Below are 17,106 nucleotides of genomic sequence, written 5' to 3'. Positions count from 1 at the left end.
GGACTACAAAGGACGCTTAATCAGCGTGTTATTCCGCGCGGCGGAATTATCCAATTATTAATCCGTCCCGCAGGTCATTACTCCGGCTCGCGCGGCAAGTATATACATTTGCGCGAAACACATGTATTTGCGTTTATCTATCGACGTGAGCGCACGCACGTTCGCCACACGCCTGTGTAAAGATGATATACGCCGGCGATAGTGCTACCGATAAGAGCGGGAAGCGTAAATGACGGGGCCGGCTTTGTTTGCCGCGTGTGAGCCTCACGGTGCGCGTGTCCCCCGCGACGTTTCGACGGGCAATATATCTACACATGAATGACGTAAATATTCGTGACGAGATAAGGGTTGAGAATCACGCGCGAGAATAAGAGAGAAAGGCTCGTGGGAGAGGATTCACCGGTTCTCCTCGCAGATATTTGTAACCCTCCTAGGATTTCTCCTTTGACCCCGGTTCTTTTTCTTCCGCGTCTTTCTTCTTTCTCCCAGCGTCTCGGGTTAGACGCTTCCGAGCACAGTCTTCGCTGTTATCCGTTTTTCCATGAAAATCGTAAATCCAGGAAAATGGCGTTTTTTCTGTCGCCTTGGCAAATGTATATCTGGAGTCGTTTTAGTAGAAAGAATGGCGATAGAGATATTGCTCCATCTCTCAGGTAATTTAATTTCACGGCGCTTACATAACCGTAAAATCATGTAGATTCTTTTCAAGGTATAAAATATCTGACTTGAGAATGGAAAATAATGGTATTGCTCATTCATGAGTACAATTAATGCTCTATTGTACCGTTACCGATAATTTATCGATTTGTGAAACACAAACGAAGTATTACACAATTACCTTCCCCAATCGCTCTCCTAATGATCAACTCTTTTATCTTTTCGTTACAGTTCAAGAGAATGCTGAACAAGGAGCTGTCGCATTTCTCAGAATCGTCCAAGTCTGGGAATCAGATCTCGGAATACATCTGCAGCACCTTCCTCGGTATGTTAAACGTGATTCTTTTCCTCGGCGAGATTATTGCCAAATGAGAATAAAGCGACACAAATTACAAGTGCGGAATTGACGTATATCGTACTCCTCTCCTCTCGCAGAACAAGACTGCGTCTTTTCGCGCGAATACCGGAGACAACGAATGAAAAGAAACTCACGAGAGTGCGTCTAACGAGGTCATCGCCGGAAGCAAGTTTATGGGTGCAATAAAACGAGCGCTCTTACGTATTAAAAGCCCTTGAAAGACCGTAGCCGGTATCGCCGCGCGACCATTCATTCTGGTTAGCTCGCTTTGTCCGAACGAACGGTCCGGTTGTAGTCGCGCAAAGTTTATAATCAGCGAGGGATCGCACTTCATTCCTTTGTATTCGATATACGTCACGCAAGAAAATAAAGAAGAGAAATATAAAAGATATGATTTCTCGACGTGACGTCACGTTGAAAATCGTTCTATCTGGTAGAGCAACCTCGTCTTGCGGCGCTTCTCAGCAAAATTCGTTTCTGACGCGCTGATTTCGTTACGTTAGTTTCCTAAACGAGTTCCGCTCGACCGAAATCGGATTATCGAAAGTTGACGACGGGCAAAAAAATTTTTTTTTCGAAGTTGTAGCCAAGTGGCGTGATAGAAAATTGAAAATTTCGCGCCCTCGTGAAACATGTACAATACTATTCAAATGCATAATCTTACTCGCACTCGGTCGAATAATGATTCTTTTAACGTTGTCATGTTACAAGACGGATTATAAAACATGAATTTATCAGTCGATCTGATTGCAAACATCGCGTGATAAACGAACGTCAGTAATCTATAATCAAAGACGCAATATACGAGTGCATTGTCATTTTAATAATGCATTCAAGCGCAGAGAATACGATTGCACGGTGCAGTGACGAACGCAATAAATTTTTTTATACCTAGGACAATGCATTATAATTTTTTTGTATATAACATTTAAATACTAAAATCTGTCTATATAGAATGTCTATCGACATATAATGTGCTTCAATCATATATTATTTACCGTGATAGAATCAGAAATTCACTGGCTTTCACCTTACTCATGCCGATCAATTAACCAAGTACGTTTATCCACGTCGCTTTTTTTGCCCGCAGACAAGCAGCAGGAGTTGGATTTGCCGTCTTTGCGAATCGAGGATGCGGTCGCCGCAGCGGGTAGCGTGGACGCACGGGCGGCGAAAAAGAAGGACCGCGTGCAAAGAGGTCCCGCCGCTATGTCGCATATCAGCGGGGTGAAACGGCCGTTGACACACACTAACAGCTTCACCGGGGAACGCGTGCCGCTCCACGGGGTGGAAACGCCACACGAGGAGGAACTCGGCAAGGTAAGCCCTTGACCTTCCAATCGTCTCGCCGCACCGCGACGTTCCGCAGTAATCGGGATGATAGGTGGTTTTGCACCACGCGACGCGACGTCGCACAGCTGGGTTCCCGAATCGCAAAATCGCGAAAAGCTGAAATATAAACGGGGCGTCATTTTTTAGATAAATAAAAAATAGAGTTAAACGCTGCAAAAATACATATTGCACGAAAACAATATCGTAATCATATCAAAAAATCATTGCTGCAACGTTATGACGTCTTTAGCTCCGTTTTGAAATGTTAAAAAAAAACTGCTTAAAAAACTGTTGAATAAATAATGCTAAAAAAAGAGGGAGAGAGAAAGAGAGAAATAAAAATTTACAAAATTCGCGGTAATATAAATAAATTATAATAATTATTTCCTGTTACGTAAAGGTGGATACGCGTGATATTATAAATCGAAGTAGGTGAAAATATCTCGCATCAATTAAAAGTTAAATGATGGCTTTCTATTTATCCGGGACAATTTGCAACGCATGATTATATCATGCTTCCCGTCCAAGACAAATATTCCTGCAAGTTAATTCACGAGCGTCTGATATTGAAATGATAAACAGTTAATTTGCACCGTCTTACATCCTCAAAGTTCATCCGCATCCGAATTATCTTCGGCAAATGTCAAAGCACATAACGATGTGGCATTTCGATAGAATTTATATATGTACTGGGATGTGATACTCACGTACCGACGCTAAATTGGTTACGAGCCCTAGTAGAATCGAGATTTATTCGACTGTACAATCATTAATCGCAGTCTAACGAGAGAGCGGCACGTGTAATCCGCGTTACATACCGATTATATGGCCGTAGGGCAGAAAAACAGAATAATTATATGTTAATGATAAGTTGATAAGTATATAGTGCACGATTTTAATACGATTACCGCGATAATTACTGGGTTTTAATATGATTATTGCTTGATAATTAGTTCGATAATTGCAAAAGCTTGATTTAGTTATGAGGTAAAGAATGAATTTTCAATAAGAGAATTCGTAATAACTACACACTAATCGTATTAAAATCATACAATATGTAATTATTAACGATCGTCCTGTTTTTCGAAAGGCCTTACGGTCGAACTTTGATATCGAGATTGATATATCCTTTCTCGTTAGAAATAAAGCTATAATCGTCTCGACTATATTTTAATCAACTCTTGAAAAGATTTGTATAACCGGTCGACACGTGGAAATGCCGTACGAATTAATAACGAGATTTACCGGTTCTCCAACCGGAAAGACAGCTTCGTAACTTTTAACTGAAGGATTAGACATCCAAGGAGACAGATAGCCGGAAATTTTGATTTAAGCCAGCAAAACATATTTTTATAAAAGCACTCGTATTACGTAAAAACCTATCCTGCGCAGTTGAATTTCTAAAATTTTCTACATACGATTAAAGATAAAAGTTATTATAAACGTGTCTTACAAAATATTGACAGCAAAAATACTAATTAATTCGAATTTATTGTGCGAAATAAAATTATTGCTATTAGAATCGTGGGTAATATCGTATTTCGCGAGATCATAACTTAGATTAACAGAACGGTCTACTAAATATACACTAAATACACACTAAAGGTTCTCGTCTCTAATCTTCCACGAAAAGTTTCCATTTGCCGAATTTATTGCGATGACGACCTTGTCGACGGTCCCGTTTATTGTTTCTTTTCGTTCTTTTGATCCGCGCGCGATATTGACGTAAAATCCCATCGCGTCCGAGAATTCCGCGATGTTTCTGGCTTTCATCTCCGTCCGGCCATGGATATCTGTACCGTGCTATATCGCGACTCGACTCGCGGCGTCACGCTATACGCCTGGCTAACGGTTTCGGAAAATTCCGAAATGGCATTCTCGATGCATGTACCCGCGCTGATCGAACTTTTATTTACAGTATTCGCGATTTTACGGCGGCATTAGTGTGCACAACGCAAACAATGTAGCGACACGGTGAGAAAGAAAGAAATGCAAAGGAAAGAAAGAGAGAAAGAAGGAGAGAGATTAGACCGGATTACACATAAATCTCGCGGATTAAAGAGATTACGGGAGCGCGAGCTTTGCGATCGGCAATTAAAATGCTTCGCGCAAAGCTTACGCTACTTCATCAACCGTGCCGAATCTATATTAACTGTGGATATTCACCGAACTTTCATCATTTCGGTATCGCGAGTCTCGGCATTTTGTTCTCTTGGGGGAAAAAAAAAAAAACAACCGTGTGTTTGTCGCGCTATTTCAACGTGGGCGCGAGATGAGATTCAAGCGCTGAATATATATCCGAGTTAATTCAGTATATAGAAAATCCCTGAGGTAAATTCCCCATCGCCTTCCCTCCTCTCTCTGGTATGATATTAGAGGATTCGCCAGGTAATAGTGAAGAGTAATGATTGTTTTTAATGTCAAGGTATTACCAGTCATGGAGCGGCAAAGCTTAATTAATTTTGGCGAACTGAAACTCCAACATAATGACGTAGAAGTTTATTATCCCATTTTTCATTCCAATTTACGCGAACGTTTAATAAAGGATTTTTTTAAGGAATTTAATTTTGTTACGTTCGTACCGGCTCGGAATTTATTAATTTTCGTATTTCGCTGAATTACTTCCCCGATGCCGTATCATCCCGCGCTTGTATATTTTATATTTTTTTCTTTATATTTGATTGCGAGCTTATCTCTTTGTCGGCGATGAATACGTGACGGTCGGCGCGCGCGGATGACGGTGTAATTTTCAGAAAGCAGAACATTTACCATGTGGCATACGATTACGTTGATTACAAGACCGGTTGTATTTTAACCGGTAGAAGCATTTGGGCCGAGGTCGCGCGACTTCGATAACCCGAATGGCTTTGCGATTAGCGACGCGCGCATCTTTCACGAAAGAGAAACTGATTTTCGGCGCTTCTACGAAAGTGATATCGCGATCTCAACGTTATTCACGGTGACCTGAAATGAGATTCGAGGAATGTTTCGAGGTACTCTTGATTATCATGTGTATCGGAAATTTTATTTGCTACTTTTAAATATATTAAAAAATATAATACGCAATTCAAGTCTATGAAGCGACGCTTCAGGGAGGAATAACTTCAGCATTCTTTGTATATTCACTTGGAAATTTCACTTCTGGGAAAGTAAACCGTGAAAGGGGCCATCTTTCCATTATGCAAATTGAGGTAAATTTTCTTAATGAAAGAGAGGAAGGAACCGGGTGTATTAAGCGCCGCTATTCTGCATATTAATCAGATTTCACGTAGAGAGAGGGACTGTTGGCGATACGTTCGCCGGAACTAAATGCGCGACGCAGACGTGTCCTTAGATGGCTACGTGATTCTGCAGGCTCCCCGAGACTAGAGACCCATTTTTCTACCCACGCAATTATGATTCAATCTTCTAGAACGTCACCTTAACGTCGCTATGGATACTTTATTTGGCGTGCGAGTTCGACGCTTCCCACGTTTGTTCGGAAACCAGACTGTTATTGACTTGAAACTTCACGGTCGAAAACCACTACTCGATAAAAATCGCAGTTTAATGATATTTACAAATGATCCAGTCAAGTCTTCTTCAAACTGGTTCGCTCGCTACGTTTTTTTATCGTCTTCGTTGTCGCGCGAATAATATGCGAGACTGTGACGTTGCCCGTGAATAATCAGCTTTGCGTACGACCTCTCGGCGATAACGCAGGACCTCCACTATCTACGTACTTGAAGACACGTCGTATTCTTTCGTTTAACGAGTCGCTACAAGGCGCGTTCGTGCTCATAATTAATATCTACGCCACGGTATAATAATTGAATAATGATCACAATCAATCTTTCTCTTTCTCTCTCTCTCTCTCTCGCCGGTATCACTTCAAAGCGAAACATTTAATTTATCGTACACAACGCCGCGCTGTATTATTGTGAATATCATTATTCATTAGGAATGTTTTACGTAATTATTTGCAGTTGTTGTCGGATGTCGACAAGTGGGGTATCGACATCTTCAGGATAGGCGAGCTCAGCAACAATCGGCCCCTCACCTGCGTGGCGTACACGGCCTTCCAGAATCGAGATCTGCTCAAATCGCTGGCGATACCACCCAAGACTTTCGTTACCTTTATGATGACCCTAGAGGATCATTACGTGAAGGATAATCCCTTCCACAATAGTCTCCATGCAGCTGATGTGACACAATCTACTAACACTCTGCTCAACACGCCCGCACTCGAGGTTTGTATATAATACATGTACTTTTTGCTTATGTAATATCGGTTTCCTCTTTTTTTTTCGAGCTCGGAACTAAGGGCCAATGCCTTTTAGTGACACAAGTCGACACAAACATCGTTCTATCCTTCTTGGCATTCAATGAATAACAAAGACAGAACGACACTTGTGTCGACTTGTGTCACTAAAAGGAATTGGCCTTATATAGCTTGTTCTCATACAGACGATAAGCTTTACAAATATCCCGTTGACGAGTACAAGATACTCGTGCTTTGTAAAAGGAAGAACGGAGGAGTGAAATTCTCTCGTGAAAAGAGAAATGTATTCTCTGTGTGATAACGTATCGTAAATGGTATATTTTATATTATGTTACAGTCCGTGTTCACGCCATTAGAGATTACCGCTGCATTATTCGCGGCTTCCATCCATGATGTAGACCATCCCGGACTCACGAATCAGTTCCTCATTAACTCAAGTAAGTATCGGCGAAATTTATCAAGTTTCCTGCTCTGCGTAATCCGTTTCTCTACGCCGCGCTAAATATTTACATTATTAAATAGCACGTTATATTTATCTTATCGAAGAAGAAAGAAAGACAGAGGAAAAGTAACTGCAATCAACGTTGCTCGTTACTTCTGTGATTATTGCTTTTGTAATGATCAGCGCTATTAATGATTCGTTTTTTCCTTCGTTCAGGCTCCGAGCTCGCGCTGATGTACAACGACGAGTCGGTGCTGGAGAATCATCACTTGGCGGTCGCGTTCAAGCTACTGCAGAACGAGGGCTGCGACATATTCGTGAACATGACGAAGAAGCAACGGCAGACGCTGCGAAAGATGGTCATCGACATGGTCCTCTCGACAGACATGTCGAAGCACATGTCGCTGCTGGCCGATTTGAAGACCATGGTGGAGACGAAGAAGGTCGCCGGTTCCGGCGTGCTGCTGCTCGACAACTACACCGATCGTATCCAAGTGCTGGAGAACCTGGTGCACTGCGCCGACCTGTCTAACCCGACGAAACCGTTGGCTCTTTATCGACGATGGGTGAGCTTGTTGATGGAGGAATTTTTCCTGCAAGGCGACCGCGAGCGGGAGCAAAACATGGACATCAGTCCGATGTGCGATCGGCACAGCGCGACCATCGAGAAGTCGCAGGTCGGCTTCATCGATTACATCGTGCATCCGCTCTGGGAGACCTGGGCAGATCTGGTGCATCCGGACGCGCAGGATATCCTGGACACCCTCGAGGAGAATCGCGACTGGTACCAGTCGATGATACCGCCATCGCCGCCGTCCGATGATCAACAACAATCAGCGAACGAAAATCAGCAACAACAAGATAGGATACACTTTCAAGTGACGTTGGAGGAGGGCGACGAGACCAGTGAGGCTGTAGAGGGTGGCGACACAGGGGGCGGCGATGGCGGCGGCGAGTTCTCCAGCGAGGACCCGGGCGGTGAGGCGGAGGAGAACGCCGCGGAGGCTGGGATGTGACGGAGGCTCGCCGGTATTTGCAGGAAGCTCCACGAGAAGGTACAACAGAGTTGGTGGCGAGTGCGTCAGTGACATTCGCACCTAGCCGCGTCTAGTCGCCGGTCCTTTTGTATCGACCTATGCCACGTCGGCTGGACCACGAGGGAGGGCGGCGATTGAGATGACAAGGAGGTCGTCTCGATCGAGCGGCAAGAGGCAACGTCCCGACGACGACGCGGGAATTATGGTTCGCGAAGTGCGAAGACGCTTTTTAGGATCGCTACGTTTTCGGCTGGACCGAAACGTGCGACGTGAACGGACGAAGCTGCACGTCTTTTGTCGTCGTCGTCGTCATTTCAGTTTTCGTCTCCGCGTTTCGTCTCATTGAATACTATCAAGCGGGAGGGGCGAATCTCTCTTCACAAAGTACCTGCGCAAATGAAAGCAGCAGCTGCATGTTTGCTATGTCGAGTGGGTGGCAAGACGTTTCTTTTTCTTTTCATTTACACACGCACACACACCGAGGATGATGACGATCGGCGCGCACAGTGATCGTCCACCGATCGTCGTCTATATCAATTGGTTTAACGACGTTGTGTCGCCGTCGAAGGCTGGAGGGAACCTCTCTTCCAGGAGACATGCAGGATCCTCAATAACATATCAACAGTGTACGATATACTATGGATTCTAACCGATGCGTATTAGCGATACTTCCGAGCAGAGAGATCGATGTCTCTGTCTTCTTCTTGGACATTTCGAGCACCGTGCGAAAATTGTTGACACGTAAGCCAACGTTTGAAACTTGTACTTGTGTACGGCGAAAGTTTACAAAGAAATTTGTTTCTAATTCCTGCGTTACACTATAATGTCGCGATCAATAATGTAAGTTTAATAATGCGTTGCGTTCTCGTGATTTAATTTCGCGAATGATCGAAACGTTTCGCCAATAGTTGATACTTAAAAATTATATCCGCGATATGGATCGGATCGAGCTTAATTTATAACGTCCGTTATCGAAAGGAATAAACAAAACAATTGAAATCAGAAAACAATTAAACGAAAAGATACTCAGTTGCAGCTAGGCACGTTCCATCCTTTTAGTTCTTCGACGGTTATTCGATAGTCACCTACTTATCGGTAGAAAAAGGGAATACCTGTCTTTAATCGTAAGATTTTGTCATGTTCGCTTCGTAGACGTAGACAAGTTGGTAAGTGAATTGTTCGTAATCGAAAAACGAGAATCCAGAAGTAGCCGCGTGTCCGTAAAGGAAATGCTAGGAAATGCAAACACGTAGAGTATTACCCGCCGTCTGTATGATTTAAAGCGAAAGGACGTCCGCTTCTTTCTCCCACATCGTGCGATCGGCGGGAGAGCACCGAGCAGCAAAACGGGGAGGGGGGGGGGGCATCGAGATAAGGGTACAATTAATTTTAATACACAACCATGTCGAGAGCTGGTCTTTTAAGTTTGTATTAAAATTAATTACCAGAGCCGCGAGACGCTTTCTTGCGATATATACGACACACACAAGAGTACACACACACACACATACACACGTACATACACACGTACATACACACGCGCACACAATACACACAAACGCAATACGTACAATTACAGTGCGAGCGAGGATATATATCGATAGATGTTTTTAACCAAAGAATAATATAAGTGATTGTTAAGTCGATTGCCGAGCGTGCCGTTCACCAATACGTCTTCTGACGACGAATAATTCCAGCGACGGTAAACGTATCATCCTGGAAATTTCGCGTGAAATGTCAGAGGGAGAAGTGTCTTCATCACGGATGTCCATGAAACGCTCAAATTTGCAAGTTCGTTCGACGTTCAAGCCACGATCGCAATCCGAATGGACCTTGGAACGCTGGTGAACGCCGAATGTTCGCGCCGCTGTGTTTTTTAATGTTTAAAAGTTATGCCGACGTACGCCGCGAGGATAATTTTTCTTCTTCTCTTAGACTACGAGTCGCATAAAAATCCTTTTAATTTACGGGGGGAGGAAAGCGGAGTAGTCGTCCGTATTGGTGGAATGGCGACAATTTCGCGCCTCGATGATATCAGGGAAACGAATGCAACACGTTTTATTACGCGACCGATGGGCGAGTGTGTGTCGAGGATCAGCCTAAAAAAAAAAACAAAATTAACGTTTCACACTACTATTCTAAGTCGTGAGCTTGCCATCGACTGCGCGAAGTAGGGAAAAAAAATTCGAGTCTGATCGTGAACGTGCGCGTAAGCGACCGCGGTAGCTCGGGCTCACGTAATCGTACATTTCTTAATCACGTTAAGGGAAATTACCTAAATCGCATAACAAAAACAGAAAAAAAAAATGGAAAAAAAATACTACGGAGAAAGCAAAATCTCTATGTGTGTTGTAGACAATGATCTAGTGAGTGTTTTGGTGCTGGCCACCAAGCTTTAGCGCGTAAGAGAAAACTCCGAGGTTCACGCGAGAGTCCGCGACTACATTGTTAAGTCGAGAAAAGGGGGGGGGGAGTTAACTTAACGAAGTTTTTAGGGCGTAAGCAACGAGGTTATAATAATAATATTAATAATAATTAATGATAATAATCATAACATTAACAGTAATAATAATTATTATAAGCGCGATAAGAAAGATACTGATTTATTAATTAATGTTAACGATAACACTCGCTGCGCGAAATGTAATCGAGATCGCGTTCGCTTCAGCTGTCGGGGCGACGTCGTTGAGTAATGAGTAAAGGAGGAGGGGAAGGAAGGAAAAAGGGGAAAGACGATCAAGTGTTATCGATGATGTACCTCTGCACTGACGCCGAGTTTGAAACTTGGCGAAAGTATTCGATTAGACGGCGAATCTTTTAATTATTTAGCGCGAATGCGTCTTTGATTGTATTTTTGGCATGGACGAGCGGAAACGCACTCGTTCTTTCCGTAAACGTTTTCTCTTGTCGCTCGTCTCGATGGATCTCGCGAGTGTGTGCGCAGGTACAAAGATAAAAAATAAAAGAAACGCCACAAAATACAATTTGTCATACAAATCTTATTGGATCATTGTGATTTGTCACGCTTCTAAAGCATCGTTGCTGGAGCAACGAAATGTCTTCTCTAATATATACAGTCTACCAGTTGCTCGTCAGAGTTAAAAAAAATCAAGTAAAATAAAATAGAGGGCGAAAAAGCCGAAGAGGAAAAACATGCAGAGAATTTGGTCCAATGATGATTTACAAGCATAACAAATCGCGATGATTCAATGAGATGTGTAATAATATTTAATAATAATAGATTGATAATGATGATGAGATGGGGAGAGAAAAATAAAAATACCTGTTTGATTGCTGGACAGTTAAATGAATGTATTAATATCGTGTAATCGTCGTACGAGATATATGTGTAATAAAACATATTTATTGTCGGAAATCTTGATTTTTCTTTTCCACAATCCATTCAAATGACCAACACCATCTTTAAAATCTGTATAGACATAAAAATATTCGACGAACATGTAATACCTGTATATTCATCACTTTTTTTATAAGTGATAATATAATTAATGTGAACATGGGATAACTTTTAATTCAATCGCAATGATTTTTTTTTATATATAAAGGAAAAACGGGAGACGATGGAGTAGACTGAAACCACAGGGTCGTCTTAATTATTTGTAAATATATTATTAAGTATAACATCTATAATATAATAATAATGTAATAATGAAAAACCATTTACATTAATAGGTATCATTTACATTAATAGATAATATTGTAATCCAATAGTAAAACACTCAGTTATGTATAGATTCTCGATAGCCTTCAAGCGTGATGAATTTTTAGAGTAGTAGTACCATCAGATCGCGCGTGTTACGGTGGTAATTACAGAACATTTTTCCGTCGACTGTCCGTAGGTATTTTTTTTTCCCCTCCTATCAATAGTACATACAATAGTTTTGTAAGTTGTCGTCGCCGCCTCCCCTAATTTCCTATTTGATGATCCACGCCGCGCGCCCACACGCACATACGTACATACGCGGGGGGATAAAGCCGATATTTCTCAGTGAAAAGTGTGTGTCTTTTTACACCGTGCGATTTACTCCTAATCTATCGTCTCGTTATTGCGGGTATATTGGGATGCTGTAAATCGTGTGCGGTAGCGGCTGCCTCCGGATTGAAATTCGAACGACAATCAACCGTCGCGAATCCTACAACGGAAAGAGGGAAGCTTCTCGACACACGTCCGGATTTATTCGCGCTAATAAAAAGTCCCGCGAGATCGGCCGAACTCCTCCCGACGAGGTATACCTGAGTGCACCGGCTCGAGAACGAAATAACGTCGATAGGGGGAATTCGTCAGAATCCTCGATTCGCCAGGTCAATTCGACGCGTGCTCATGTATGAATTATAGCGGCGCTCCGTCGTTCACGAAAATCGATTAAAATTACCAAGTTAACTCGCTAAGACTTAGAGACGGTAATAGTCGTTGTGTTCGTGCCCTACAGGTAGTGACGTGTGCGCGTGTTCGATTACACTGTATAAGGAGAGCGGGAAGAGAAATTCCCCTCCCACGTTTACGTTATAAACATCTGGATTATTTAACCGCTTATTGTTAGAGTTATCCGCCACTTAGTTCGCCCTCGTGCGCCGGATGATATCGAAATATTCCTCCCAAGTTATATTGTACACTTTGCCTTCGTCGTTCTGCAAAAGTCTCCCTTGAATCTCTTCGCCACTCGTAAAATACAAAGAAAAGAAACGCAAAGGAACAAAATAGAAAAAAAAAAAGATCTGGTAGCTCCTGCGACACGTCCTACGTTTGATTTCGGAAGTTTGAAAACGGGCTACTTCGATGCGAATTCGAATTATTATTACGCGGTGGCAGGGGCAACTTAATTAGCGATTGCGGGTGCACCTACATGGATTATTTTACAAGAACAGAGCTTAATCTCGTCGATGCGAGACTGACGTCGGTCGCACCGGTCAACTTCACAACAATAAAAACGTAGTATATATATATTTTTTTCACAATATAATTTATCTTTAAATATTTCTGTATATTTGTATAACTATTTAACCTTCGATATAAATACCCTGAAATCTACACTCTCGCGATCACTATCATAAAATTGAATTCACCTCCGGCTCGCTCTTTTTCTAATCCTTCCTCCTCCAACGTCTTCTTTTTACAGCAAATGTCTCTTTTCGTGTCGACGTGCACGATGCGAGATTGCGCTCAATCGTGTTTGTCTCTCTACATATATTGGAATCCGTTAAAGTCTACTATGTACAAATAATCTCCCCCACAGCCCTCGATTCTGGGATGCAACTTAAATGATGGTCGGCGAAACGTATATTTCGTGTTTACTGATACCTGCCTGCGAAGCTAGTTTGTAGAACAGAATAGCACAAGCTTGCTGTACTGAGGTACTAATTGACAGAGAGCACGAAACATAAATGTACACATTGGGGATCACGGGTTGCAAGGAAAAATAAGGCAGTTAGAGCAGCCGGCACTCTAAAATCTTGGATTTCTCACGTGAAATTTCGTATACGGAACAAATAGAGAAATCAGAGCAATCAACTATTGAGGACAGAAAACGCGATCTCGTCATATTAAAGATATAATTACAAACAATTGTAGAGAAGAATTTACAAAAGTTATTTTATGCGTATCACATGGATAAATAATTAAACGCGGTAAGAAGGAATCGAACGCTGATCGAGTACTGTCCTTTCGATCGTCGACTATATTCTTATCATTTCGTCGCCTATATTTTATTCGGTTTATCTAATAGTGTACAATTTATAGCCAACATCGAATTGTCGCGTAATATATTTATATATTTATATTGTTTGCGTATATCTAACTGCCCAAGTATATGTGTATAATCGATTAATACGCGGTCGAATACCGTCCCTGCCCTCCGTCTTGCGATCAGAGAGCCCTATAATTAAAATATTTCGGATAAAAAATATGTATATCTTGTCGACATGTTGGTTTCTGTTAGAGGATCGTATCAAACGATCGCACTATCGCCGTTTCCGTAACTCTTTCTTTCTTTTTATACAATAACTCTCAACGTTTTAAAATGTATTTAACAAAATCTGATACACGGTCGATTTAAAATTAAATCAGCAATTAATTAGTTTCTCAAAGGTTCATTGTATAATGTTAGGATTTATCTTTATTGGATCATTTCTGAAAAATCACATGAAAGTTCGGAATCTATTTTACTAATTTCAGACTCTTTCAGAGAACATGTCAAATTATTCGTAAAAATTATGGCTAAACTTTACGGAAAAGACCTGAATGTTATTTATCATTATATCGCATGCAGCCTAATCTACTGCCTATTTTCTCTCCGATTACCGATATGTTGTATTGCAATGATCTTCCATGATCATTTGATAGTTGAATCGAATAATATTATTTTCAAATTGCACTTCTTTTCTTATCTTATGTCTTCAATATTTCGATTAGTATCGCGAAGAATCATATTTATGTGAAATAAATAAAAGAGATTAAATTGAATTTTTGTTAAATCAATCGAACACTTATTCGACATTTTTTTTAAATCCAAAATTTAATCTTTTAACTAGCGTATTCTATTTCGTGAGTCATTAAAATAATCGTTTGTGCCATCATTATTTCATTCTTTCAACCTAATTAAGTTCTTTCGCATTAGAGAAAATGGTTGATGGCAGTGATATTTCGTGTTTATCTCAGATTGTTATCATCTCCAAGTCCTTGCGCTGCAAGTACATTTTCGTTTCGCGTTACGACTATGACACCCGGAATAGGATCGCACGACCGAGACTTCTCGATCACTTCACAGAAACTCTCGATGGCGTACAGTAGGTATCGACCTCACATTCATCGCACGAGGATTAAAGTTCAATGGCGGATCAGTGTAGCTTTTTTTTACAGAGTGACTTACATGGCTAAACGCTCCCCTCTCGATAAATATCTCTCCCGCGCGAGGTGTACAAAAGAAAGCGAGGAATTCTTTAGGAGCAAAGAGTCCGTTCATCTCGTTCGTTATTCTGCCCTTACGGTTCTAACAGCGATAGTAGTAATTACAGTAATAATCGTTCGTATGGTTTCTCTCTTTTTACAGCGGCTCCTCCAACGGCAAAGAGCGATTTCGTGCCACGAAGCTTTTAACGGAAATGCGTATAATTACAGGTTGGACGTGGCAGTTCTCTTATTCTTCCCTAAGTACATGTATCGCCCGTCGCACTTAGAAGCGTCGAACGCGTCCGGCGAATGTGGCAGCGGCTGCGGAGCTACTTCTAAGTAGTTATAGATCTATCACTTCCTCTCTCTCTTTCTCTTTCTCTCTCACTCTCACTCTCACTCTCACTCTCACTCTCTCTCGTTCTTTTATTCTCTCTTTTACTCCCTCTCGATCTATGAGCAACACTCATTTCGTATAATATTGGCCCCAGCACCCTTATTATTTTCTTTTATTATTACATCATCTCACGCGACGACTAGTACAAGCGTCAAGAATTTGCATAATATCGAGCGAAATTAGTATTAGATAGTTGACAGAAAATATTTTTTAAATGAAAATTTGTGTGTATGTACATATTCAAAAGAATTTATCAATATTTAGCTGTTATAATATAAGATTAAGGGATGAAATGATCGGAGAATCAAATTTAGTAAAAGTTGAGGAATTACGATTGCACTTTAATGCTGTGTATGAATAGATATATGTGGACGTAATAAATAAATGCGCATCTTGCGACAAGACACCGTCTGTAAAAGATAAAAGCACAAATAAGAGCCCGAACGCGTCGCCCGTTATTTCCGGTCACGACCTCGCGAAACCAGCGGCTCTTTTCGCGAAACTCAATAAGTTGTCGTTGGGTTTTCTTCACATCTTCAAAGGCAAACGTACACCGTTATACATACAACAACGCAAATCCACGCCAACTCTACGTACGAAGACATCCGCCACGCAACACGTTCTCGCTTTGACCTTTTTTATTAGAGAGAAACGTAACGAATCCTCCGATGTATGAAGGCAACACAAACGAGGTTCGCTCGAGAGCGATAAATATGACATATTTTTCCGCTGCGATCACACGGTTGGGCGTGGTAATTAGAGGATAATTTCCGCAACTGCTTGTATCAATAAAATTTGAATAAGAGGGAGGAATATTTCGCAGCTGTTGCATATAAAAACCAATGCAGTAAAACATTTCTTCTCTTTATTTATAATTTATGAAGAGATACTATTAATAACGATAATAAAAAATTCTGTAAAAAACGTACGACAATAAAAAATGCTTGAATTAAATTATACATGTATGTATAATATTTTTATACACTTTTTTGCAATAAGGTAGTTAAGTTTCGATTCTTTCTTCAATAATAACGTTATTTCGAACAATCTCTCGTAGCGGAACGTGTGTAGGAAGCTCGCGTTTCGTGAACGCATCGATTTTTATGTACATTCGTAAAACCTCCCGGCTCTCGCACTCGGCTCTGCCACATTCGCGGGGCTGGCACATGCATTTCTATTATGTATATATAATACCTTACCCGTTTCCGACTTGTCTATTTTATTTTTCTTAATCACTTTTACCCCCATCCCTGCGTAATGACGCACTCGCGCTCGCGCTCGCGCTCGCACTTACGTCCTAAGATTGATTATTTAGTTTACCACACCGTACCGGAACGTCTCACATATAATCACCACAAATGCAATATTTCGCAATAAGAGTCTTTGTCCTTTCAACTATATAGCCACCGGTATGTGGCGCGTCTCGGCTCAGTGGCATCACCTCGCGATGTATCGGGCGAGGAGGGCGCCGAGGAGGACGATGTGAAGAAGCGAGCACCCGAGAGACATGGGCACCCGAAGCGCCCACGTGGTGGTCCCCGACGAGGCGTCGCCGCATTGAGCTGGAAACACGCAATCGATATTTTCCTTAATAAATCATAAGAATAAGACACGTGAACAAGGGAATAAGATGCAAGAAGAGATAGAAGTCTAGGACGCCGAATTCGCTGGATCAATAACGCAACTTCAAGTTAAGATATAGCTCGGTAAACAAG

General features: G+C 41.6%; 2 protein-coding genes across 27 annotated transcripts in view; one reads left to right on the top strand and one right to left on the bottom strand.

Moving 5' to 3' along the window:
• Dnc (phosphodiesterase dunce) overlaps positions 1 to 11,463 on the top strand; it is a 296,932-nt gene extending 285,469 nt beyond the window's left edge. For all 23 annotated transcript variants that reach the window (XM_071726336.1, XM_071726411.1, XM_071726400.1 and 20 more), the window contains 5 exons: positions 889 to 982; positions 2,106 to 2,335; positions 6,313 to 6,576; positions 6,946 to 7,045; positions 7,267 to 11,463. In XM_071726336.1, the coding sequence (XP_071582437.1) occupies positions 889 to 982; positions 2,106 to 2,335; positions 6,313 to 6,576; positions 6,946 to 7,045; positions 7,267 to 8,066 (1,488 nt within the window). In that variant the 3' untranslated portion in view covers positions 8,067 to 11,463. The remainder of the gene's footprint in view (positions 1 to 888; positions 983 to 2,105; positions 2,336 to 6,312; positions 6,577 to 6,945; positions 7,046 to 7,266) is intronic.
• Positions 11,464 to 11,692: 229 nt separating this feature from the next.
• Positions 11,693 to 17,106, bottom strand: part of LOC139787343 (uncharacterized) — a 238,716-nt gene continuing 233,302 nt past the window's right edge. For all 4 annotated transcript variants that reach the window (XM_071726452.1, XM_071726448.1, XM_071726445.1 and 1 more), the window contains one exon: positions 11,693 to 16,953. In XM_071726452.1, coding sequence (XP_071582553.1) covers positions 16,829 to 16,953 — 125 coding nt within the window. In that variant the 3' untranslated portion in view covers positions 11,693 to 16,828. The remainder of the gene's footprint in view (positions 16,954 to 17,106) is intronic.

The sequence above is a fragment of the Temnothorax nylanderi genome, unplaced genomic scaffold (assembly GCF_030848795.1).
Source record: "Temnothorax nylanderi isolate EJ_2023f unplaced genomic scaffold, tnyl_v1.0 TNYL_tig0009_pilon, whole genome shotgun sequence".
NCBI classification, from domain to species: Eukaryota; Metazoa; Arthropoda; class Insecta; order Hymenoptera; family Formicidae; genus Temnothorax; species Temnothorax nylanderi.
Note: the sequence above shows the minus strand (reverse complement) of the source record. Positions and strands in the feature narration are given on the sequence as shown.